A 27,429-nucleotide genomic window follows, 5' to 3' on the forward strand; every position below is an offset into this window, starting at 1 on the left:
CAGGTTTTCGTCAGGACCAAAGTGTACGTAAACCTATACATGTAAGCAGTGTGGGCAGAGCCCGAAGATTTAATGTTTCTTAGAGGGGGCTTGGAACCCGCCCCTCTTCTCCATTGGCTGGCCTAGTAAATGCTGGCCAGCCATTGGAGAAGAGGGGCATCACTCGGTTCAAGCCTTGTCTTTTTTGGATTCGGGGGCGTTTTTTTAAGCTTCTTTCTTGTTTTATTTCTCTCCTCTTCCCATTGGCTGGAATTTTACCTTCCAGCCAATGGGAAGAGGAGAGAACGAAAACCACGCCCCTGAATCTGAAAAAGACGATGCTTTCTCCAAGGCATTTCTGCCTCGCCTCGGAGAAACGTGGACGTGTGGGGCTTAGGGACTGGCCACTCACCAGGATCCTCCATCGAACACAGAGCCTGCCAGCACACTCGCACACGGTTCCATTTTACTTTGAGCACCACAGCCTCCCCAGGTGCAGAATTGTTAAATTCTGCGTTTACGTGGAAAACGTGTGCTGCTGGGAAAGAATGACAGATTCAATTTGCACGGACCGGAAGCCCGTCTTGTTGCACACTTAGTCAAGTTAGCTGCAGTCGGGAAAGGAGTAAAGTTCCATCTGGCAGCAGACCCCCTGAATTGTAGCTTGTACCGGCTGGCACGTTTACATTTACTCAGCTACGTGGAAAACGTGTGCTGCATGAATTTTTGCGTGTCGAAAAGGATACTAATAGTTATTTTTTTGCGTGCCTTGAGGTCTCCGTGGCGGGAGCTGGCAGCCCCTTCCTCCTCTTCGTCTCCAGGGGAGCGCGTAGAAGCAGGAAGGAGCCCGTCATGGCTGCTGCCGCCATCCCTCTCCTGCGCCATTTTGAAGTGCTTTCTCAGGGCGCCTCGCTCTCTCCCTCTGCTCCTCCGCCCCCAGGGTGTCCACGGCTCTGCCTCTCGGCACGCACAGGATCCCGGATTGAACGCCTCCCAAATAGCCAAATATATTAAAACTACAGTGCATCCATTTCTATGGATCAACCTGACATTAACACACTTTAATCCAGTTTGAAATTAAACAAAATCTGTCTAAGGTGTAAGCACGCTCTTTTTAAAGTGACATATGTGTAATATTGCTGGGCGTGCGGTGAGGAGCCACACTATTTCTGCCGTCTCCCCTTCATCCCCATTCCCCCCCATCCCCCCGCAGAGGGAAGCTGCTGAAGCTGGCTGGTTACTTGATTCCTCTCGGGCGGCCGGGGCGCTAATTATCTCCTCCTCTCGTCGCCTCCTCTCCCCCACCCCTCTTCTCACCTCTCTCCTCCTCGGCTCTCCCCCTCCCGTCCCGGACCGTGCGCTCCCTGCCTGCCGCTGGGCTCTGTGTGTGTGATGTCGCACAGGAGTTTCTGGGACCCTGCACCACATTCTGTCTGTGTGTGGTGTTTTTTTGTTGTGTTACAAATTGGTTCTACAGCGTGCCTGCGGTGTACATTCACAGACAATGCTAGTGCAACACACTGCCATACGTTTGGCGCACAAGCATGCTTTCCTATGCTCTTAAACAGTTCATGACTGTGTAAAAAAGTATAATGTGCTGTCCTATGGTCTTGCGCCATCCAGGACTGCATGTCCACACCTTGCCCCATGCATCATCGAGTTCCAGGCAAGTGGGCTAACTTTTGCCACAATGCAAGATTATGCATGACATTTCTGCCCCCACACACTACACATAGAATGTGTGGTAGGGCATCAAACATGGCCCCAGGCGCAAACTCCAGTACTGTGCATGACCACACTGTCACGTGTTCTGCCGCAATCCAGGACTGTGAATCAACATTGTCCCCCCCCCCCTCCTTCCCTACTCTGCGCAGCCTAGGGCAGAAACAACAACATAGGATATGGACGACTAAGGGCCACTGAGAAGGGGCCTATCACTGGTTAATTTGTAAAAAAAAAAAAAGTACGTGCCAAGGCCTAATTTATTTCACCGAACAACCAGGGCTCAAACTATACATTCCCCCTGCTAGGTCTACCAAAGGCCAGTGTTTAACTAGGGTGATTTCCTGTCAGACGTGGATGTGTTGTCATCTTCTCATGGGTATAAGTGGGAAGTGAGACGTGACGTCCAGTAAGTAAAAGTGACTCACCGTGGAGCCATTTACTGGTATTCCTCGATCCGGCTTCCACCAGATGACTCACCGCCGGCTTCAGAGACGGACCGGGAGCAGAAAGCAGCCGCGAAAAAAGTGTGCTGACTGAGAAAGTTTAGCAAGTGCGCCCGCCCTGCTCCAGGAGGATTGGGCGTGGGGGCAAATTCTGTAAGGGGCTTATTTACAAGCCCCTCGCGTAGCCAGTGCGTCACTTTTAACATGGAAAAAAGTACGGGCGGCGCAAGGGGCTTGTAAATAAGCCCCTAAGTGTCTACAAGTAAACGGTGGGGCTTATTTACAAGCCCCTTGCGCCGCCCGTACGTCACTTTTTTCCATGTTAACAGTGACACACTGGCGGCGTGAGGGGCTTGTAAATAAGACCCCGTGTGTTTTCCCCTCAGGGCTGTTTGCCAGGCTGGATAGCTGATGTTCCCACCTAGCCATCGGTAAAAGCAGCCCCTGGTCGGCAGACTACCCGGTGTCCCATAGGGCCAGGCCAGCCTTAAACCCAGCCCTTGTCATACTCGCCTCTTGACCAGTGACTAGAAGCTTGGGTGTGCTTATGGCGTGGGGTGGGGGGCTTAGATACCGAGGGGGACGCCCAGAAGCCTGGCTTCTAGTTAAACCTTATTTTGTATCTTTTAATGAATAGCGTTTGGGTTGCGGCATGGATATTTTAGGAGTTCTGAGGAAGTTGGCACGGATTCCTACCAGGCATGCACTAATTGTGGAACAGAAATTCCATACATCAAATGCACACCACGTGAGGCCATTCACTGTTTTATTTGAGTGTCAGAGATTTATCATACACAGTAATGCAGCACACAATACAAGAATATTTCAATGAATACTTTCGGGATGAGTGCATATGCAGAGGTTGACCCAGATTTACTAAGGCTTTGTACTAAGGCTTTGTATCAGCTCTAGGGAGACTGAACACAGAGCTATTTATTATCTTTTGGAAAGGTGAACTTTTCTCAGTACAAAAAACTATTAGCATCAACAGGCATTTAATGGGGCAGACCAGAGAACACCCAAAGGCTTTGATGCAAAGCCCATTCTACTGAGACAGCTAAACTTGCCTTTGTATCTAACACCAAGACTTACATGAACAGGGCCCCCAAACATACCCTGAATTTTTATTTTTTTTGCATCAAACACTATTAACCTTCAGCTGTGTGTGTGTGTCTCTGTGTGTGTGTGTGTCTGTGTGTGTGTGTGTCTCTGTGTGTGTGTGGCTGTGTGTGTGTGTGTGTGGCTGTATGTGTGTGGCTCTGTCTGTCTGTGTGTGTAGCTTTTTTGGTTGGTGGCTCTGTGTGTGGGTGGCTGTGTGTGTGTGGGTGGCTCTGTGTGTGTGTGGGGCTATGTGTGTCTGTGGGGCTATGTGTGTGTGGGTGGCTCTGTGTGTGTGTGGGGGGCTCTGTGTGTGTGTGTGGGGCTCTGTGTGTGTGTGGGAGGTCTCTGTGTGTGTGGGGGGGGCTCTGTGTCCGTGAATTCTCTCTACTACTCTCTAATGCTCACCTATTGCCATTGTAAATGACAATACCATTTATTTATGTTTAAAAAAAAATGAAAACAAAATGTCATGAGCAATGCCAATAGCTCTACCTTTAATAATGCTGAGACCATTGCATTGTAAATGCTTGTTAATATTGACCAGTAGCTCCAGAATAAACATTTTTTCAAATGAGTCATACCTGGACAATTTTTAGCCCATCACTGTTTTTCACGTAGACTCTCACAAAATAACAACCCACTCCACTGTAGTCAGGTGTCGCAGAACACCCGGATGGCATTCGGCTGTTCGGGTGGGGTCCTCGATGATAAAGCATGTCACCAACTAGGTTGGTGAGTAAGGGGTCTTCTTAGAAAAGGACATTTTCCTTTTCTTGTGCATCTCTTCTCTCTCCCCACTTTTCTGAGACCCCTACAGGTCTCATGGTGGTACTCCTCCAATTGTTTGTTTATTTGACCATTAAGGGGACCAGGAGTATTCCCCTCCACATATTGGAAATCCCTTTCTCTTTCCTGTTGTTTTACATAAAAGTAAAATCATACATACAAATAACTTTATTTCGATCACAATAGATCATAAAAGTACACCATAGAACAGGACATTTACAAACACAAGATACAAATAAAACATAATATTGTAAATGGCTGTTCACAAAGTAAAATCAATATAAGAAATATTGCCAACACTAGCAGGATGATACAATAAATGAACAGTTCTAGACATGATGTTTAAAGTATGTGCAAAACATCAACACATGGTTGTGTTCCTTGATGATGAATCAATATTAACTTCTTATACATGCAAAACATTTTATGTAAAGGCCGTTTGTCATTGTGAATGAAAAGAAGACCGGTAAAATGTTTTCTACAGATCCGCTCCCAAAAGAGATTTAATAGAATATCCTGTTCTTTGTTATGCAAACTGACTGATTTACTTTGTGTTCCAGAACAACCCGCCTGGTGTCTTGGCTCTTTTGGATGAAGAATGTTGGTTCCCTAAAGCTACTGATGTCTCCTTTGTGGAAAAGCTTTCTAAAGAACAGTCTGGTCACTGCAAGTTCCAGATGCCCAAGCAACTGAAAGACAAAACTATTTTTTCCCTCATGCATTATGCAGGAAAGGTAAAGGAGGGCATAACTGAAGGGGACGTTAAATGTACATGAGGTGCATCCATGAAGATCGAAGTGATGTATTAGATAGGCCAGCAACACTTTCTAATAGATAGTTGTTCGGATTCTGGGATAGAGAAACACTGTCAGGGTGCAGTGAAATGTCTTAAAGCCTTGCATACATAAAAATCACATTGCTTCACTAGACATTATTCATATTTTTTTAAAATCATTTTCCACTGGTCAAAGAGACTTGTGTATGGGGGGCTGAAAAATAGAACCCATATTCACACAAGTATTTTGGAGTACGTATAGTAGTATTCCTGCAGTATTCTTTTACGTACTCTTACACGCCTTTGTGAATTGTCCCCAAAACACCTAAAATGGGAAACATTGAATATTCATATATAATTAGAAGGGATTATGCTCTCTATGCTCTCTCACTAATAGGGAGTTGGTAATTTCTGGGCCAAGTCACAAAGGTGTGTAAGAGTACATAAATGAGAACTCCTGTAGTCTATACTACTATTATAAAGAGAGAACTGTGTCCTTTGAGGCGGGTAAACTCCAGAAGTACACCACCAATCACAACACCCAATACAGCGTTGGAAAGGGGAGGTCCAGGAGATGGACATAGGCTATACAGCACCACACCATATACATTAGCGGGGGGAAAGAACGTTAGGGGAAAAGTAGTCCTTGGGCGTATGCATACAGTGATATGAACGCGGTGTTCGGCGTCATGGGCGCATACAACGCTTGCGAGAGGCGCAAAAGCGTGTGGGCGTGTTGTTACGTAAACGCGGCGTTCAGCGTCCGGACAGGAGCGCGGGGAGTAGCGCGGAACCGACACCCGGTTCAGTGCAATGTCCGCCACCATCATGGTGAAGAGAGCGGCGGCTACAGTGGGGCCGGCTATGATGGTGAGAGGGTACGGAGTGGACGGAGGGGTGAAGGGGACTGAAGAGAGGTAAGGGAGTTCCTGGTAGGGTGAGGAAATGTACGCTTTTGGTAGGTTGAAGACGTGAGACTGAAAGCAAGGACATGGGTGGGATGAGGTGGGGGTGTGACTGAGGTGTCAAGTGTAACTGACGGGTTGGGAGGGTGTAGAGATTAAGAGGTGACGTGGGTTAATGTAATAGGCTGAGGAGGTGATGGGGTACACATGGGAGTGGGCTGAGATGAGGGAAGTCTGAGGTGAGTGTACTCGAGTGATGGTGTGAGGATGAGGTGACTGGGCTCAGGAGGTTTGGGGGGGGGGTAGGTGCGCAGGTGGATGGCCGGGACAGGTGAAGCTGAGGCTCTCAGAACAGAAGGCCAGGTAGTTTGAGGGGAAGTGGGCAAAAAAGGGGTGATTGGTAAGAGAGAGAAAGGAGCTGCCCGTGTCCAGGGTGCGCAATGCTGGCGAGTACCTTTCACCTCGCAAAGCCTACCCGGACAACGTCGGGACGGGCTGCTTGTACTACAATAAAGTATGCATGAAAAGTGACGGGACCCTTGTGCAATTCATTTAGGACAACACTACTTTATCCATTTTGTATAAAGGTATTTACATCTGTTTCACATCCATATTATATTTAACTTAAGGTGCATTACAAACAGGTAATTCAATGCTGATTGTATAGTGTTGACACTGTACAAAGTGCACGTAATGGTAAATCAACATTTCATGAAAACCCCAGCAAGAAAAACAGCCCAGGCTCGATATTGCAAGAAATGTATAGAGAACTAGGGAAAGCAATGTCTGGGCTATATAAAAACTAAATGACTTAGATTTTGTTGAGGTTTCAACTTTTTAGTAACTGTTTGTGCATCATCCGCAGGACATTACGAGGGTGGGAAAAAAGCACCCTCATACTGATTGGGAATTGAATCCAAAGATCATCAAATGCTGAGGAAACTACCAGCAGAGAATATACCTATCTTATGCCTTTCCGACTTTATTAATCCACAACAAATGTTAAAATGATGTTGTCTACGGATATCAAAAAATTCCTTAAAGAAGGTCATTGTGTCTAACAGTTTTCAAAAATTAAGGAAACTCTTGAAACTGTCCATGTGAGTTTAACATAGTTTTCACCTGTTAAAGTTTGCTTATTACAACACTTTTTCGATCAGATGACCTGTGTTTAGCTTTCTTTTATTTCAAGGAAGCTCAAGCAAAGTAATCACAAAATCATAAGTGTACCTCAAGTGGCATTATATTTACCTTGAGCCATAATGACAACATAAGAAGTCATACCCCATGACTTTTTACCATGATGGTGAGCCAGCTTATTTTATACTGAAACAATTATTGTTGCACATTTGAGACTGCAGCATGTTAACAAATGGCCATTGGCCACTGGGAGAAATAGTCAGTGAATACAACTGCTAAATACAAAGACATACCTAATGTAAGTATCCACTATTCATGTTGAATACATCATTGCGTTTGCAAAGAAGTCTGCAGAGGTTACAAACATATAGTGGTATCAATTGTCATTTTCAATGGCATCAAACAAGGATTTTCGGAGATTGGTGCTTGATCGCTGAAGCATGATCATATTGTGTTACAAAACACAATTGAGTGAAAACATTACACAATATTTAAAGGAAATCTTTAAGGGTCCTGTTTCTTTTTAAGGTGGACTACAATGCTAGTGCATGGCTGACGAAGAACATGGATCCATTGAACGACAATGTAACTGCACTCCTGAATCAGTCGTCAGACAAGTTTGTTGGTGACCTCTGGAAAGACGGTATGACTTTACGTGTTCTTTGTATGTTACAGTTACATCCATTCAGGTTTTTGAGAAATTGAAAATGATTATATATTTAACAATCCACATAAAAATAATTTCTGGGGATATTATTGGAATGTTTGCTGGACATTCTGAACAGTAGTATAAACAACAAAAGAGTGTGACTACTTCAACAACAAGAAATGAAGCATGGGAAAAAATAAATCTTCTTAGATTTATATAGAAAGCCCTCACTCACCAACCTAGTTGGCGACATGCTTCATCATTGGGCCCCCCCAGGAGAGGCCGAGTGCCTCCCCGGTGTGCTTCGACGCCAGAATTACTGCGGAGCTGGTATTTTGTATTGTGAAGAGTGAAGGGGTGACTATGTGATTTTAAAATTGTCTGGATTGTGTCACAAAAAAACTTTAATGAGTGGCCAATCAGACACATTAAAAACAAGGTGTGGGAAGGGAGCTAAATACATTGTTCAGCTACTTCCTCTTAAGTGGGGTCAACATGTTTCTGCCATCGTGGTGTCAGTTACCTGGCATTCGTCAGGACCTAGGACCTAGGCTCACCCTGACCTGAGGACGTGAAAGTGAAAAAGTGTAAAAAATGGTTGGTTGCTCAATTTAATTTTGAGAAACCGGTTTGCACCTGTGGATAGAAATGACAATTAGAAACATAAAGAGAAAAGACAAGACAAACAGTTAATTACTATCTTGCGCAATAGTTAGTTACAGGTATACCATGCTCTCCATGACGTGCTCTTGTGCTCAGAGTGAAACAATCACCTGATGTCTAACCTGTACTCATTATGTTATGAGTGGTGTTGTAACTGGCCCGTACAGCTAATGAGCACGATATGGGTGATCAATATAGTACTATAACACCTGCACGCCAACTAGGGCATTTAGCGGTATAGCGTGTGTTTGGTAGACGATCAAGATGCCCGAATGGCCTGTGAGCCTCTGCGGCGTGGCAAGGAATCCCCAAAACACATGCGAATAGTTAAAGGTTAAAAATGCAACTAAAAGTCTCACGTTTGATGTGAGTAATCCTCACACCATGGGTCTCGGGAGGGCGGTGGTGGCGAAATTGGCATACCCTGCAAAGGAGGAAGAAAAGGGGGGATTTTTAGTATAAAGTATAGGGCTTGCTGGTAGCACTGGTTACTTAGCTGCGTATCCGTTGAAGAACTCATGCCTGCGTCGCCAGGCACCCACTTGATACCTGCGTGTCATCCTCTGTTACCGGACCACGAGGATAAATAATTGGTAGAAATGTTTGAGGTGCACTAGTATTAATAGTGTATGGAACTGTCCTAAGCACATCCGTCCGTATATACAGCATCAGTACAGTGCTTAGTTTGAGCCCGTAGTTACTGATGGGGGGGGAACCAGCCCTCTTTTTTCAGGACCTGCACTTATTGTTCCTTATCATAGAGCAAGAGAGGGAAAAACAAATAAAGGGGAAAGAAGAAGAAAGAGAACGATGGAAACATTCACAAAGTAAGAAAGCAGGAACCTGCAAGAGTGAGATAAAGAGGCAGAGGATGTCTGGTAGTAGATTAAAGAGCCATGAGGTGGATTCCAGACTACACAGCCTTGGTCATTTGGGTGCTGACGTGCTATGGCGCTAGCTGTGGGTGCCTAAGCAGTGCTTCGGGCACCAGCACTCATTCTTTTTCAAATGTAACAATGCACCAGTGACATTGATATGATATATGTCATACTCTTTGCTCTTACTCTTGGTTTTTTTTAAGACTTGTCCTATGTGCAAATTAGTCTCACAGTAAGCGGAGCATACCAAAGGCGGTGTGTGTACATTTACACTCAGTATTACCAACTATAAAAGGGCAGGTCGTAAGAGGCTCTGAGTTGCACTTATTTCATTTGCTAGGGCGAGTCTCAACAGAAATCCAGTCCTACCAATGGCAAAGTACCTCCGCCTCTCAATAGGAAGGAGAACCACTCAGATACCACTGAGTAGTCAGTGCTTAATTTGTGACTGTAGTTGCAGGTGGCGACCACTGGGACTTACTTTTCTTTAGGAGATTCTGACTTAGAGTAAGGAAGAGAAAGGCAGATACGGGGGTAGAAAGAAGAGAAAGACAAGAATACAGTGAAAAGGAAGAATTAATGAATGAAACATTTCCTGAAGGAGTGTGGTACAGATACAGGAAGTTTAGAGTAATGGAGGAAAAAAGCAAGATGTGGTATTCAAGGCTAGTAGCCTTGGTATTCAGCAGTGCTATGAGCAGCTTCTATGAACAGTTTGAACCTTGCACTTATTTGTTTACTAATTACGAACTGTGAGTACTTGCACTGCTAACTATCCCTTTCAAGCACTGTTACCAACCATCTAAAGTTAAGCTATTTTATCTTTGCAGTTGATCGTATTGTGGGATTGGATCAAATGGCAAAAATGAACGAGAGTTCCCTACCCAGTGCTTCAAAAACCAAAAAGGGCATGTTCCGTACTGTTGGGCAGCTATACAAGGAACAACTCACCAAGCTCATGACTACCCTCAGAAATACAAGTCCAAACTTTGTCCGCTGCATTATCCCAAATCACGAGAAGCGGGTAATTCACACAAAAATATACAAAACCTATAAAGCCTCTAAGACAAGCACATACAGATGAACAAACTTTCTTTCTTCGTGTGCTAAGAGTTTGGGTGCTTATGTTGTGAAATCATAAATATCACCCTGACTTACTTTGTAGGCCATTATCGTACTCTGTACAATGGCACACGATTTATTGTATCTAATTCACTCACAATTTCAACTTTTCTCCACAGTCTGGAAAGCTGGATGCTAATTTAGTACTGGAGCAGTTGAGGTGCAATGGTGTCTTGGAAGGCATCCGTATCTGCCGGCAAGGATTTCCCAACAGAATTATGTTTCAAGAATTCCGTCAACGGTAAGAAAAATTATGCAGTTTTGAATATGTATTTGTTTTATACTTTACTCATTACACAGCCTGATTCAGCTATTCCTGTTCCTCAGTGAAAAAGCTTATGATGGTCATTGGTAAACCATCCTTATTAACATCTCTGACAACCCCTTGGCAACGTGACACAGCATTCTGCAAGCTGTTGCTCAATTTATCAAAGTGTATTACCACACCACCCCCACCCCCACCCTTGCAGATCTACATTGGTTCCTCCTAAAATCCCCCGTCACATTTATCACTTCTTGCGTGAACTACAAGACAAGAACAACCACTACACCACCCAACAGGACCGAAAAATATCAAAAGCACTGAAAAAAACAAAGACAAAGGCAAAACAGCAGTTAGAATCATTACATTTCTGTATTGGAACTCAAAAAAGTAAGGACAGAACCAGAGACAAGCCTACTCCATCCGCCTCTTATTCAATTCAGAATTCAGCTGGAAAGGTCTCTTTTTAAGAAGCCTTAAATCCATATTGGAAAGGAAACTCTTTGTACCTATGAACTTGGGATGATGTACATGAATGTTAACCAGGCCAGTCTCTCTGTATTATGGGCCTTATTTATGAAGGTCTTGCGCCGCCGGTGCGTCACTTTTAAAAAGGGGAAAAGTGACGCACCAGTGGCGCAAGGCCTTCATAAATGAGGCCCTATGTTCTTAACTAATGTAGCTCTATCAAGAGATATCATGGATATCATGGCTTGAGCTATTATGCTCATAGTTGTCTGCCGTGGTTTATGAAGCCCCTAGATCCGCACTTTGTCGGAAAGTGCTTAATTCAGTGTGACAGTTCTTCAGGTTAGGGGCCGGTCTATGAAGAGTGGAAATAGAGGGAAATTAGAAATTATGGAAAAGATTAAGGAAAACCTATTTAAACATCTCTTGCCCACTTTCCAAACATCCCTAATTGGGATCATTGCTTGAGAAACTGGAAATTGTTCAATTGGCAAACTGCAGAAGGTTAGGGACCTCTGGACTCTTCCAGCTGGGGATTTACCCAGGACGTAATACATGATTGGCTCTACTTTCGGTGACAGAAGACCTGAGAAGGCTAGGGTAAGGTGAGAGTGTCAGAATAGTGATGCTAAATGAGCTATGCATTGATTCCCACACCATCCACCAGTCTATCTTTCTTTCCAGATTGGTTGAAGACCAGTTCATTGGTATCATAATGGACTGTCTGAAATCATTTTTAGGAGTAAGTCTGTAGTTTACTTTCACGTAGCTCTGAACCTTGGTGTCCATAATTTCAACATTCATATTCAACATCTACATGCTACCCCAGGCAACACAGCTCCATTGTAACAGTGTCCAGTTCCCTATGTATGTGGATGACACCAAGCTGACTGCTGGATAACTGTTATCAACTACCTTGATGGATTGTCTATCGATTGTACAGAGGGGAATGTAAACATGCTAAAACAGACCTCCTAGCGCAAGATGCTCCCTGGCCATTTGTCCAGGCATGATTCCCCCCATCAGTGCCTCCGAGAATGTATGCAAACTAGGTATGTTCATTTATACTGTTCTACCAAAGGATACCGCAGTCACAAAGGTCTCCATCTTCTGCTTTCTGTAAATACAATTTTTAAACATGTGCTTGTAGTCGGGGATTTAGTGCAGGCCAGAATTTACCAAGACAGTACTATCTACCTGGTTACCACCCTTATACTTTTGAACAGGCTACACTACTGCATGGCTACTCAAAGGGCTTTCAACTTTGATTGTGTCAGTCCTAGACATTGCTTGCTTCTTATAGCTTGTAGTATGTAATAGAGTATTATTTAAGTCTGTGGTCATTACCCACAGGGTGATTTATTAATCTGCTCCTGACTCTATAGCAGCTCAATACAGATAACAAAGACCCAACATCAGTTGTTTTCTGTCCACACTCAGCTTCTTGAATTCCCCAAAGTGCTTTTTGTGGTAGACACCAAGGTAAGGAATACTCTTCTCTTGACCTTGCACATAGAGGTTTGTGTGTTCAGATTTAGAAAGGGAAGAACACCTGCCTCTTTAGCCAGTGAGTATTGTTTTCTGGTGTGTTTTTTTAGATTTCTTGAATGTTAGCCTTCATGTTGTTGTCCTAAATATCTAAGAGACTCTTGTACATTCTAGTTACACAAATACAATTAATACAACACATCATAAATAACTTGTAGTGCTTCACTGCTCAAAATTACAAAACATATATAAATATATAGAAGACAATGGAGCAACTTTAATGTAGGATATAAGTGAAGGATAACATGACCCTTCAGACTATAAATCAGGTCCTTCTACGTATCAGCGAGAGTCCGTGGAATACACATTGCTCCCCAAATACCCCTAAAGGTTCCCATTACAAACAGCATTGCAAGTCTACATTTAATGGCTGGATGGTATAATTCAGATGCCTATTCAAGTGCATATGCTGCTCTGGCTAATGGAGATGCTTCTGAACGTCATAGTGACCTCTGAACCCGGAAGTATTCAACATTTCCCCTCATCATGAACGGTACCTTTCTCTGGCTTTCAGTTAGTTGTTCTATCCTTCTCATTTTACTTGTGGCTTAGTGCTGGCCGATTTGCACTGTCATGTATTAATGTTCCCTTTTGTATTGGCCCAGGGGAGTAGGGAAATTACATCAGACATAGATACATTTTAGTAATTAAAGAAATCTTTGATGGGAGGGCTGGTTCGCTAGAGGACAGATGAAGACTCCCAAAGAAAGGGAGCTAATGTAGATAGGAATTGATTGGTGGGATATTGTTGCCTGTAGCCTACTCATTTTACTCTATTTTACTTTTATATTCTACAATTTAGTATGGCCCACAATTCCTTGTAAGTTTCTTCTGTAAACACTGATTATAGTAAGTAAAATATTGTATATAGTAATACAAGATTTTGGCCTATTGTATTACAATTTTTCAGTATGCAGATATTTAATTATATAAACATATATTTTCGAAAGTGGCATTAAATGTCTATGGACAGACATGAGAAGAGGTCTTTAAACAGGTGGACAAAGTGATATCAGGAAAGAGTGAGGCACTAAAATTAGGGAGAATATCCTGCAGCACACCTCATTCTACTTCATTTTTGCTTCCAGGTATGAAATCCTTGCTGCTGGTCATATTCCTAAAGGATTTATGGATGGGAAACAGGCTTGTGTCCTCATGGTAAGTCCACACTTTCATCACAAAGGAAAGAGATATGGCGTCAGAGATTTCTCGTTTTAATATTTTAATTTGGAAAAAAGATATAGGGCGTGTTTTTGAGTTTGGGGCTACAGGGTTACGCCGTCACAAAAGTGACGGAAATCCTCTCTGCTGTATTACAATTCTATTATATCCTATGGAGCTTGTAACACAGCAGTCGGGATATCTTTGACGTTTGTGACGGAGTATCCTGTCCGCTAAGATCGTAATCAGGCCCATCGTTTTTTCATCAAGCCTTCAGTTTGGTGATAGATTCTGGACTTACATTTTGGACTTTATAAATTTTTACATAGTTTCTGGGCAGTTCTTTGGAAGAGGCTGGCCCAAAACCTACTAATTCTACAAATGTATCGCTTGGTTATGAGTTTCCATGGCCCGATAAAATCGGACAAACAGGTATTTTGGATTTATGAGGTGCAAACAATACTGTCTATCCAAAATTTCGCCCTGAAAATGGAGTAAAATGTGCGGATTTTGCAGCTTACTGCATCAAAATCTGCATTTCCTGGCACTTTACAGATCTTTTTCACTCTTTGAATTCCAGTAGCATTGATACCGGATGCGATCAACATTGCACCACTTAAACTCATCCCATTGTGATTGCAATTTATTGGGCCACTCATAAAACACTCTTATTGTCATAAATCCTTCTTGTTCTTGAAGCAATGTGAGGCAATGATTGAGGCTCTGCAGGTGAAAAAAGCTCACATGGGCAAGATAGTGAAATAGGGGAAAACCAATAATGATCACTAGTATGAAAGTCGCAGTTGATTTCCTAAAAAGCTCCTGTTACCCACACACTCAGTGCCTCATTTACAGTTTCGTGGACAGATGAGACAGAGTTTCCTGTCCACCAAACTCTCGTTCCCCCTGACCCATTATAAGTTAAGTGGGCTGTCAGCTTTCCATCAGTGGTATCCACAATGGCTTCGCAGATAGAGAGCTTGCTCTGATGGCATGACGGAGAGCTGGCTGTCAGAGTAGGGGCATTGTATGTGGATATTATGGCTGTCAGAGTAGGGGCATTACACTGCCACCCTGTTTAGGGCTGACTGGCTGATGCCGGTTGCTTTCTGCCTGTCACTGCCAGTGAAAACATGGTGGTGAACAGAAAAGTTAAAATAATGACCCACACACCCAGAAAAAAAACACCATGAATGTGGAGGTCAATAGTTTTTTTTTTTAAACTAACTCCCACAGTGAGTTTTGGAAAACAAAACATTTGGTGGACAGCCATTAAAAACCGATGGCAACCATACCCTAATCTTTTGGTACCTCAGCAAAGTTAGAGATCTCTGCTAGACGTGGGGGGTGCTTATCTCTAAATATGGTGATCCTCTATCAATGAGGGTGGTGGACATAATGTCCTCCGCCATCTTGATGGACAGAATTAATACCACTAAACCCTAAATCAGGCCCTTGGTAGTAAACATGTGATCATTGTTTTATGATGGTAATAGCAACAAGGCAAACCAGTGTCCCATGATCTTGTTATTTTGGGATAAATATGTGGTAAATGTTGGATTCTTTTAATAGAAGATATAGTATCATGTTTGCACAATTGTTGCATATAACTGGGAAGTCTTCTTTTTTGAGTTTGATGTTTCAGACCTATGATAAAAAGAGAGAAAAACCTATTGAGGACTGGGAATGTGAGTGAAACTAATTAATACATACATGTAAAGTAATTAGAGACAGTGGACATTTACAGAAAAATAAGTGCTTTCTTTGATACAAAGACATGTTTGAGATCTCTTCACATGTGCTACTCTGTTGATTGATGCATAGTGCTGCTGATTCATAACCTGGGGGCGAATATATGATCGAATCCCGCATTATTTTTCTCCGCGGGGAATCACAACGCGGTCGTTATCATGACCGCGTTGTGATTCCGCATACCATTACTCCGCAAGTCGTAACAACGACTTGTGGAGGGGAGGCGCTGGAAGTTGGAATAGTATAATTTACTATTCTAAGTCCAGTCTGTGCGGACACTAGGGAACGTGTTGGATTTTAAATCCAACACCCCCCCCCCCCCACCCTCCGCAAGTCGTTTTTCCGACTTGCGGAGTAATGGTATGCGGAATCACAACACGGTCATCATAACGACTGCGTTGTGATTCCCCACGGAGATAAAGTTTTGTTGTAAACGTTATTTACCCCTGGGGACACCATATACTGAACGCCATAGCTACATATGGAAACCATGAAACTACAATTATCTGGGTTTAATGAGGATGGTAAATAAATCACTTAATAGAATGGTGTATAAGAGAAAGAAATGGGTGATCATTGTAAAAATGATTTTCTTTTATGTTAATGCTGGCTGCAAATCATCTTAGTGATAGGTTTAAAAAATGAACAATCATTTGTAATTGTGAATAGTATGAAATTGATTGATAATTTTTTTATATAGCGCAAACTAGACCCGAAGGTATCAAAGCACTTTACATGAGCTCAGTTGCATTACAGGCGGACACATTCATTTTTTTTAGGCAGGGGAAGATTAAGTGATTTACCCAGAATCACAAGATGTTGAGTGTCCCTGCTCAGACTCAAACTCGGTTCCCCAGCTTCGAGGTCGACCGCCTTAGCCGTTAGGCCACAACCTCTCATTGATTTTTAATGTTTATGTTGTAGATGGGTTAATTGTTACTTCCTGCCATTGCAATTGGGTTACTGCTTTCTTCCTGCGATTGAAATTGCCACTAACTTCTTATTATCAGGTTCAAGTTAATAAGCATGTATAACATGTTCCCAAACTAATGAGAATTGTAGGTGATATATCTACTATGTAAAATACCAGCTTTAAGTTGTGTTAGCCTGAATCCAAAGCTGTTGAAATGGGCTTTTATGAATAACATGTTATTTATTTTTCTTAAATATCCTTTAACCCCTTCCATGCTCATGACGAGCTGAGCTCGTCATGCAGTACACTGCTTGTGTGCTGATGACGAGCTGAGCTCGTCATGAACAATGGTAAATATGCATCTGCAGCACAGAGCATGAATTGCTGTAGCATTCATGTGGTTAAAACATCCCATAGATGAAGCTATGTCATGCTTACCCATAAGGTCTTTATATAATCCAATATATACAGTCTTACAGATACAGGCAAAATGTACAACTGCTTATTATGGTGCTATAGTGATGAGCAATGACCTGATCTTAAAATGACTATCTTCTTTATTCCTTCTTAGATAAAAGCTCTAGATCTTGATCCTAACTTGTACAGAGTTGGGCAGAGCAAGGTATTCTTTAGAACAGGTGTGCTGGCTCATCTTGAAGAGGAGCGAGACCTGAAGATCACAGATGTCATTATTGCTTTCCAGGCTGTGGCCAGAGCTTACCTTGCAAGAAAGTAAGTGTGTTTTGTTAATTCAAATGACTAATACATGAGAATCATCATATTTATTCATGTATTTATTTTTGCAACACAGCATTCCTGTTTTAAAATCTGAATTTGTGACCAAGGGTTGGCGTCCTTGGTATTGAACATTTAATCCTGTAGTTTTATTTAGGAAGTTCTAGATAATCACAATTAGTTTCACAGGAGCAATTTTAAGTGTTTTATGGCCCAGGTTCACATCACGTCGACTTCACCCTAAGCATGTGTAAGAAGTTCATGAGTGTTACTCTCATAGCAAAAGCTGCCGCAGGTTTCATCATGCTGTGGAGGTGACCTGCAAATAGTTTTGGCAAAATCCTCCAGCACTGTAGATGTGAATCTGGAGGCACACAGAGGAGTTGCATGTTATTGCCTTACCTCAGACACAACATCCAGCTAGCAAATCCATCTTGCTGCTGAGGCAGACTGTCTAGGGCTCACATCATTTTCTGGTGGTTAGGGAGGCCAATTGGGAAATGGGAAAATAAACGTCATACTTGTTTATTTATAGGCAAACCATAATTAGTCATAGTTAATGCATGGTCCACTAAGGTTGACCAATATTTAGCCTTGTTCTTGACTGTACATAGGATCATGGGACCTCTCAGTGTAAGCTACACATTATGTGGAGCAGGCCTTGATTGTGGCAGTCAAAACTGAAGACTACAAAGATTGTATTAAATAGTAATGATAGGACTAAAAATTATAATAATTTACTACTACTACTACTAACAATAATAATAATAATGATAACAATAGTTTAAAAAGCCATTTATGTGTTTTGGTGTAGAGATGGCAGTGTGTGTGCCTGGCATGTTTAACAATGAAAATTTCTTTTCAGGGCCTTTGCAAAGAGGCAACAGCAGCTAACGGCAATGAAAGTGATCCAGAGGAACTGTGCAGCATACCTGAAGCTGAGGAACTGGCAATGGTGGAGATTGTTCACCAAGGTAAGTCACGCCTGAATTCTCATTTCTAAGAATAGAATCCTTGCTTTAAAGACATTCTGTTAATAGATTAATGTTGTGAACTGAAATAACATTTTCGGAAAGGCTGTAGTTTTTAGCACGTATGTCACTGAAGTACCAGTAGAGTTGAATGGTAATCTTCAGGCGTAAGGCTAGTTTCTGACTCTTCCACCATCGGTTCAGGTCTAAGTGTGACAACTCCACTGTGAAAACATAGCCCCTTCTTAATATTCTCCTGTTATAAGTAGTATGGCCCACTTGGTAATTAATTTCTTTGCAAACCACAAGAATGTCCTGTAGAAATAATAAGGTGATAAAGTGACAGAGACAAGGAAAATCATGTAGCTCAGGAGGTGCACCCACCAGCTCCCCAGGTCAAAGAAGCTCATAGTCTTCATTCCCATTGTTGAGGACCTCCTGCCCAATTTAGAAATTCACACCTTACTGGGAGGGACCTCAAAGCCTACATTGGAAGTAGCACTCCAGAGTGTCCACTTTCTATTTAGGGAAATACAGAACAGGCCTCATGTTATTTTGGGGCCAGTCAGCATTTCCTTTTACACAAATATTCTCCCAAAGCTGGTGTTTGTTTGTGTAAAACAAACACCCTATGTCTATGATGAGTAGGGATTTTTTCCCTTTTGGGTGGGAGCCATTAATGGATTTCCCTGTCCGGGACCTGCAATGGTGATCCAAGGCACGGAAATCTAGTGACGTTTCCCCACCCTAAATAAAGTAAGTGGCTACCACTGTGCATGGCAGCCCAGGGTCAAGGGTTTCCACTGACAGAGCCAGCTAAGGTTCCACTGATGGAAACCCTGCACTTAGCCCAGCTCTAAATGAGTCAGGCAGAACACAAGTTTGGTTGACAGGACACCCACTTCACCAAATTCTAAATTATCCTGTGGTGTGAATATTTATAAAGGGGAGCATTGATTGGATGGAAACTTTGTACCATTTTAACTGGGACTATGGGCTATTGGGACAGAGAAAAGTATGTTCTGTGGAAGTGATAGTGGAGTAGCTGGGGAAGGTAGAACAAATGCCCAGAGTGAAGTAAAAACTTTCATTAGACCAATAATGGTGGCATCAACCCTTAGTAGCTCCTACCCATAAATAAATAATAACTCTCAACAGTTTCCTTATTTGATGCAGAAAGTTGACATTTCCCAATCTTAGGATACACAAAATCTGGCGGCAGATAACTGGATTTTGTTTTAACTTAATGAAAGATTTAAGGGTAGTGATAAAAAAAAGTATGTAAAAGGAAAATAAATGCACAGAATAAAATTGGATAAGAATCCCCCCAAAAATACGAGATCATTCTCTCAGTGGGCCTATCCCTGATGGTGTCATAGGTCAAATAAGTACCAGCATTCATTGGAGAGAACAGCATATATCCACTGAGTGGTCAGTGAGTGAAATGAAAACATGAATAACACGTTTATATATTCCGTTGTAGGTGAAGCCTCTGCTCCAAGTCACCCGTCAAGAGGAAGAACTCCAGGCCAAGGAGGATGAGCTTAAAGCGATTGCAGAAAGACAACAAAAAGCAGATAGTGAATTAAAGGAACTGCAACAAAAACACTCTCAGGTATGAATAGCATTTGAGCATGAATCAATCTAAAGGATAGTGCAAGGACCTGTTTTTTGTACAAATGGCAGAACAGTATGTCTGACCTGGGGCTGAATAAAAAGCAGTGGATGAGGGTAGTGGATGGAGAGGTAGTGGACCAGAAAGATCTCCAGCATATATGAGAGCAAGAGCAATAATAAGATGGGTTATTAATCGGAGATAATATGATGAATGAATATTTAACAAGATATTATCAAAAAGACTAACATCCCAAACTGACATTCATCTATCGCTCACCTTGAATGAACAAGTTCCATGCAGTATTTATCAGGCATGACATCTGTTCTATGTACTTGGAAATTCATCTCAAAGTAACAAGAGTGGGATACAATATACAATAGGTCCAATTCCCAAAAATAAAATACAAGTAAATGTGGAGATTTACCTCTCTGCCTGATCGTATTTGGGGTTTTTCCAATTTACAAACATTTCCTCTTGTACGGCTGGAAAGGTGTACAAGGCACATATTTTCATGTGCACTACTAGGAATGCTGTGTGGCCAATCCAGTGAGCTCCTAGACTCAAGTATGGCGGGAGGCAGGTTAAGGAGCCCACTGTGCAAATGCATATTTTTTTATATTCAACCCAATTGGGAGTCACCTTGTTCTGCCTTAGAGGAGATGAGACATGGAACCATGACCAAAACATGGTCTTATTATGCTCATTCTGTACACTTCATTGGCTCCCTATTTCTCAATAAATAATTGTAAAGCTTCTCTGTTTTGTATTGTTTTGTGTTCATTTGGTGCTATGAATTCAATTTCTGTTTGATTATTTACCTGTGGTTCTTTGGGATAGACCTGAATGATAGTAGTAGTTTTCTCATGTTCATAACTGATTGTTTGGTGTATTTAGCTCGCAGAAGAGAAGAATCTTCTTCAAGAACAGCTACAGGCTGAAACAGAGCTCTATGCCGAAGCTGAAGAACTCAGGATACGTCTCAGTGCTAAGAAACAAGAGCTGGAAGAGATCCTTCATGAAATGGAGGTCAGGATTGAAGAAGAGGAAGAGCGCAACCTACAAATACAGGGAGAGAAGAAAAAGATGCTGCAGCAAATGCAGGTGGGGAAGTAACTTCAGGTAGCGTTTACATTTAGAATTTTCTGCTGAATGCATTTACTATGTTCCAGAGACCATGAACTTGTAAAATGCTAGTATTTTGGTCAATATGATCATAAGGCAGCTACAAAGATTGTTCCTGTCCCACGAACATGTACACTGTATAGCATCTCTGAAGAGGTGCAGAATAATAACAACTAGAATAATTATTTTTAACTGAAATATATCCTGTCTACAGTTGATAAGATGATGTAGCAATTACAGAGGAGTCAAATGGATCTGGGGATAAGATGGAAGTGCATCATATCTGAGCTGCCGGACACTGTTGGAGTGACTCCAGTTCAGGGGGGACTGCAACTGCATCGTTGGGGACTACAAACTGGTGTGAGAGGTGCAGACGAAGGAGGTAGCCACAATCAAAGACAGACAGTAACGAGACTCCACAATGATAGGAAAGTGCCGATGGGGGAAGAAGAACCCCCTACTGCTGAATCCTACTACGGCTTAGGGGATCTGGTTTTGACGCTCTTGATGAAAGGAGGGCTTGAGTGGCCCCAACTCTTCTCACCAGGCATTACTTTAAAAAAAAAGAACTCTTGAGACCCTGCACACTGAGACACCTGCTGAGGCCTAATTGCGCCCACACACAAACACCTGCAGCTCTGACCCAGGGGGAGGAGGAACTCCTGCCGCCGCTTGGCAGCTCCGGCACAGCGAGGTGGACAAGTCTGGCCACAGAGGCACGGCAGACTCGCTGCCCCCAAGAGGCCTTCAGATGGGGTTGCTTGTGAAACACAGAGTCTCTCTCCGTGCTGGCCACCCCTGGTCTCACACCATTGCAGAGTCGTAGAGGACCCTATCGACCACAACCCACCAGCTCACTCCATACCTGCTGCCCTAAATTAGCAGTGACCCTTTGGGTCTCATTAGACTGGGAAGATGAGTCCCAGGAAACACAACCAGACATGGTGAGACCCCTTTCTGTTAACCTCGACAGCCAGATCTCCCACTTTGGAACACGTTATTGAGGACCGCTGTCAGGCCCTCTGAGAGGCAGTATCCTTTGGAGACAGCACTAGCACCTCGGAGAGGGAGAAGGGCCTGCATATCTTCTCATCAGTTTGTGGATGACATAATGTAGCAGAGAAGATCGCAGACTAAAATAAGTTTTATTTTGAACCTTACAAACTGTCCAGCACCGGAGAATCCACACAATGTCTGAGGACTATGGACTCATGGACCCTCAGTGCATAGATGTCAAGGGGGAGACCGCACCTGAACCACCACTACCAAACCTCGCATAGATCAGTCACCCTCACACATCGCTGCCTTTTGTCGCTCGATGCTTAAGTCTACTTGGTTTGCGCTGTCATTAGTAGCAGGCCCTATGAGTTGCTGATTTTGTTTGTTCCCTTGTTCACCCAGTTTATCACCCAGTGATTCAACCAGATAGGCATGCAATAACAACATGACAGAGGATGGGTTGCTACACTACCGCTGCAGGGAAGGGCAGTATACACTGGTTGATGGCCGACAAGATGTTTTGCGTGTCCTTATAGGGACCATAAATGCTCTGAACAGACCAGGAGGAATTCTGAACCACGCTCTCAGGGATACTGGGACACAGAACTGGGATGTCATGGATTCTGGGTGGGAACTACAACTGCACACTTAACTTACAGCTAGATCGATCCCATCCTCCCCTCCCTCCCTCCCTCCCATCAACACACCCAATCGGAGCACTTTGTAGGGTGGGTTTGTCAGTAGGCACTCGCTGTTATCTGGAGAATCCTTCATCCCCACTTATTCTATTCTACCCCACTTGACCTCTACGTCTGCATACTATGCTCCACCTCCATTCTAGACATGGTACCCATGCCGACTATCTAGGGCACATCATCTCAGACCATGATGCTCCCCTCCCACCAGTGTCTACTTGGCACCTGTCCTGAGAGACACTAGAAAACCCAGCTTTTCGCGAATCCAAGGCATCACACACTAGACACTACTTTGAGGTGAACCATGCCACGGCATCCACTAGGCGCTTTAGCCGGACACCTTTAAGGCAGTCGTGAGGGGGTTCTGAATGCAGGAAGTAGCAGGGGTCCATAGAGTTCTCAAGAGAGGGATTGGGAAGCTGAACCACTCATACCCCTCTTGAAAAAACAGTGACTCAGGACAACCTCCAAGGACCCCGGGCTGGCCGAGGCTAAAAGATTAGGGAGCTACCCCGTCTCTCCTGGAATCCCTCCTGGTGTCTCTTCTCAAACCCAACAGGGATCCAACCCAACTATCATCATACCAAGCGATCCCCATCCTCAACATTGACTATAAGAACGTAGGGCAAATTTTGGCGGACAGATAGGTCCCAATATTACCCAAGCAAATTCACTCAGACCAAAATGCTTTTGTTCTGGGGACTAGTAGATCTCAGAACATCCGACAAATGTTTAATTTAATGGAACTAGCCCCCTGGCAGTTCCCACATGCAGCCTGCCTGATACTAGTTTTTGACACACTCACATGGGATTATCTATTCCAGGTGTTGGTTAGGCAGGGGGTGGGTTAATGCCTCCTAGCCTACACAAAGCTATTATACATTTGCCCCACCTCCAGAACCCACCTAGACCAACTTATCTCGCCTCCCTTCTCTGTGGGCAGGAGCACCAGAGAGAGCTTCTCCCTTGCCCTACCTATTGTTGGCAATAGCCATGGAGCCATTTGCCACTTGGCTTCGCCTGGAGGGAAGAGACTGGGGGATCCTCTTAGATGATGCAACCCATGCTGTGTCCCTATATGTCCCTATAAGCAGACGATCTGCTCATCCACCTCGACTACATCCGTTCAGACCTCCCCCCATCCACACTACCCTTCAAGCATTTGCACAGGTAGTAATCCTTCAGGTCAACTAGGCCAAGTTATACCTGTATTAATTCTTAGGCAACTAAACTGCAATCGAGGTGCAACTCAGAGGCATCCTGTTGAATTGGAGAAGTGACATGGCTCATTACCTTGGAAGTTATCTCTATAATTCCCCAGCCGATCTGGAGGTAAGCTCAAGAGAGCCCTTTCTGCCCTTAAACCTCAAGTGCTGTTCTGGAAAAATCTACCCTTAGCCACACCTGGTAATAGCCCTAGCCAAAAGCATAATGTTACCTACACTGCTCTACTACTTTGTAAATGTTCTTGTTGCCCCCATCACGCTTATTCCAAGACTTCAACACCTTGTTAGGAGACCCTATCTGGGGAGACAAGCCCATGGAATTGTTCAAGGCGTACTACTTAGCAGCACAACCACATTGGGTATCAGGATGGCTAGCGGGACAGCTGACGGGAGAGACATTTATCGGGTCTGGTTCGCTTGTGTTGTCTTCGCTCCAAAGCTTCCTGCTCCCCAAAGTTACACCCCAGACCACATGGTCCCTACAAGTCACAATTGTCCACAAATGCTTTGCCAGGGTTTACCCCCTCACACGCATGTTCCGCCATATGCCCCAGCACTCCCATTGGATGGCTTGCCACGTCTTCCCGGCTCCTGTTCTGCCGACTTGGGGAGCTGGCATGAGCAATCCCTAACCACAGTGGGGGACCTCTTTACTGATGGCCACCTCCTCACCTTCGACCAACTAGTCTCTAACCGTGCTCTTCCGAACTGACAATTTCTTATTTACAGAGAGCTGCATAACACATGTCGGGCTCTCTGTTCCCAATGACATGAAGAACCCCACGCACACTCAGTACCACACACTCTGCTACACATGGGGACAGGATGTCACCTGGTAACGTGGTTATATAAGGTCATACAGGAACACACCAGCCTTCAACTGACAGCTTTGAGAGGCAAATGGGATGACAAGATAGGAAGGGCATTACATGACAAAGAGTGGGAACAGGCTTAGGAATTCCCTCAACAAGTGTCTAGAAATGCCAGGTTCAAAAGTATACAATTCTATATCTTACACGGGCCTTCCTGACGCCAGAACAGCTCAACCAATACTTTACCCATGCACACCTCAGCAGTCCCTCGTGCCAGCTGGTTTACGAGGATTTGCAGCATATGTTGTGGTTCTGACCAGCCATATCCACATACTGGCATTCCATTCACACCATGCTACAGAAGATCACTGAACTTACAGACCTTAACAGGTGGGAGGCTAGTGCACTTGGCATCTTCAAACGCAGGGTGTGGCACAAGGTGAGAACATGCTTCCCTGGTATGGCCCTTTTGCTAGCTAAGAGAGCCCTCACCCTACAGTGGAGGGCGGCACATGCCCCATTGGAGGTGTTGTGGTATTAAGCGATGTGGAAATGAGAGAAGGCCGAAGGAGAGGTGCTGCAATACAAAGAGATCCAACACCTTCATAAGCGACCTATTTCCACCGCCTTTGATGTCTTCCTCGGTCAATTCGAGAGTCTCACCCGTAGTGATGACCTACCCCTGGGAACACAACCAAGAGATAAACATTATGCGCATACCACCTGGCACTCCCACTGGAAAAGACAACACTAGTTGCCATGCAATGCCCCAGGGGATTCCATCTGCATACATCTACACCCTAGAGACTTCCCCTCCTGAAACCTCACCATTCACTACTGCAGACCAGAGAAGGTGGATGCTGGCTCAACCCACCACCTCACTTGTGACGCAGGCCACGGCCCAGCAGGCGCTCCATCCTGGGTCCTTCCAACATATTCCCCTCATACTTTGCCCAACCCACCACTGAGTTGGAATTGCCATTTCCCTTTCCCAGTTCAGGGGCCCGCCTCAGTTGGTCGGCACCACATACAAGGTGGGTTGATGTATCACCTAATTTATGGCCCAATGGATACCCCATTGTTTAGAGAACCAATTGTATATTGACTCAAAATAATGCAAATGCGTTGAATTTTTGCCTTATATTTTAATATGAAAAACCCCAATATAGGAGGAGGAGCTTGGCGGGCATCCGTGATGGCCGCGTGAGCACAGCGCTCTCCGGACCCCCGCCACTCCCGGCATGATATCCTGAACATATCCTGATTCTTCACGAGGATTTGTGTAGAGAACGCTGGGCTGATCTTCCTGGGATTTTTGGAATTTGATTTGGACCCGGGGCGCCGAAGATACGACGACTCGAACTTTCGGGGTCCGCCCTCGAGGTGCGCCCGGGACTGGGTGCGGCACTGTGGCCGTTTTGGAGTTGAACAACAGCGGCAGGGGGATTGGACTTGTGGGTCCCCCTCTTAAGTTTCGGTTTCGATTCTGCCTCAGACTGAGACATCTGGCAGGGGAGTCTGGCCTTTGCTGGGTCCGGCGCACGAGACGGCTGTCGGGCCTTTGGCTAGCTTATTCTCTTTCCAGGCTAGTTCACTCGTAGTGGTACCCTCGCCGCTGCTTTTTGGTCCCGACGCCCTCCTTTCCTGCGGCCATTTCCATCGGGTCGAGTGAGTCTCCTGGTGACGCGGTTTCCGACGTGGCGGGCAGAGGGGACCGAGAGACACGAAAGACCAAGACGCCCCTGCGTGGGGGCCCGGTCCAGTCTAATGTTATGGACCGCTACACCCATTCGAAGGGGTCCCCTGGAGCCGCCCTGCCTGGCCCAAGTGCGGTTGACCACACTGTGGACGCGTCAACGGAGCCGTCCTTGCAGGACATCATGGGCGCCATTTCTGGCATGAAGGAAACAATAGGCCAACAGTATGAAGCTTTGGCCCACAAAATCGACACTGTGGCCATTGATGTGAACTTGATTCGGGCCGACCTGTCTAAAACCAATGAGAAGGTGAAGTCATTGGATCTCAAGTCATCCAGCCTCACGGCAGACGTCTCGGAGATACAGACGGAGATTGGCAATCTCCGTAGGGTGAACGATTTCATGACCCGGCGCTTGGAGGACTTTGGGAACAGGGCACGTCGCTGTAATGTGCGTGTGGTTGGCGTTCCGGAGAATCCAGACCCGCACTCTGTTGATCTCCTGGTCGAGGACCTGATCCAGAACTACCTCTCTCCGTCTGGGTTGAGTAAATTCTTCGCAGTGGAACGTGCCCATCGTGTTCCGGGAGGCCAGGGTAAGCCGGGCGCCCCGCCGAGGCCTATTGTTGCGAAACTCTTCCACTATAGGGATCGGGACGCTATCCTGCAGGCATCGCGCGTGAAGGGCCCGGTGGCCTTTGAGAATGCCACGGTGAACTTTTACCCGGACTTTTCTCAACAGGTGCAGAAACAGCGTATGGGCTTCCGTGGAGTCAAGAAGCGCCTCCGGGACATGGGATTGCGCTATGCTATGCTTTTTCCGACCAGGCTGCGAGTTGAGTACAATGACCGAACCTTTTTCTTTGATCGGCCTGATTCTGTGAATGACTGGCTGGACTCTCTGCCGGACCGACCTCCTGCGACTGAGCCCGCCGACCACCCGGGTGGTGCTGAGGGTGGTGTAGAGAGCTGAACTACTTGTCTATGCCCGGGTCTTCGTGTAGAGTAACTTCTTCTGGGATTTTATGCCTAAGTACCTCTACTGTCTGTGTGTTCTCCTCGTTATTTGTCTTGATCGGGGTGGCGGGTGGGCCAGGGCCTTTCCTCCTCCGGGGTCTTTTTGTAGAATGGGGGTTCTTGGGCGACAGGCACACTGCATGTTGGGGTGGCTTTTTAGCTTCTTGCAGGGGTGCAGGGTGGGGGGTGTTTCCTTGATTGTTTGGGGGTGGGTGGATGGGAAGTTTGATGTTTGTGTTTTGTTTTATCAAGGCGATTCTATCTTGCT

At 44.6% G+C, this 27,429-nt stretch overlaps 1 protein-coding gene across 4 annotated transcripts in view; it reads left to right on the forward strand.

Moving 5' to 3' along the window:
* Positions 1 to 27,429, forward strand: part of LOC144784434 (myosin-11) — a 264,556-nt gene that overhangs the window by 184,745 nt on the left and 52,382 nt on the right. For all 4 annotated transcript variants that reach the window (XM_078663188.1, XM_078663186.1, XM_078663187.1 and 1 more), the window contains 9 exons: positions 4,595 to 4,768; positions 7,383 to 7,497; positions 9,875 to 10,068; positions 10,286 to 10,407; positions 13,533 to 13,602; positions 16,842 to 17,002; positions 17,871 to 17,979; positions 19,460 to 19,591; positions 20,489 to 20,695. In XM_078663188.1, coding sequence (XP_078519314.1) covers positions 4,595 to 4,768; positions 7,383 to 7,497; positions 9,875 to 10,068; positions 10,286 to 10,407; positions 13,533 to 13,602; positions 16,842 to 17,002; positions 17,871 to 17,979; positions 19,460 to 19,591; positions 20,489 to 20,695 — 1,284 coding nt within the window. The remainder of the gene's footprint in view (positions 1 to 4,594; positions 4,769 to 7,382; positions 7,498 to 9,874; positions 10,069 to 10,285; positions 10,408 to 13,532; positions 13,603 to 16,841; positions 17,003 to 17,870; positions 17,980 to 19,459; positions 19,592 to 20,488; positions 20,696 to 27,429) is intronic.

The sequence above is a fragment of the Lissotriton helveticus genome, chromosome 10 (assembly GCF_964261635.1).
Source record: "Lissotriton helveticus chromosome 10, aLisHel1.1, whole genome shotgun sequence".
Lineage (NCBI taxonomy): Eukaryota > Metazoa > Chordata > Amphibia > Caudata > Salamandridae > Lissotriton > Lissotriton helveticus.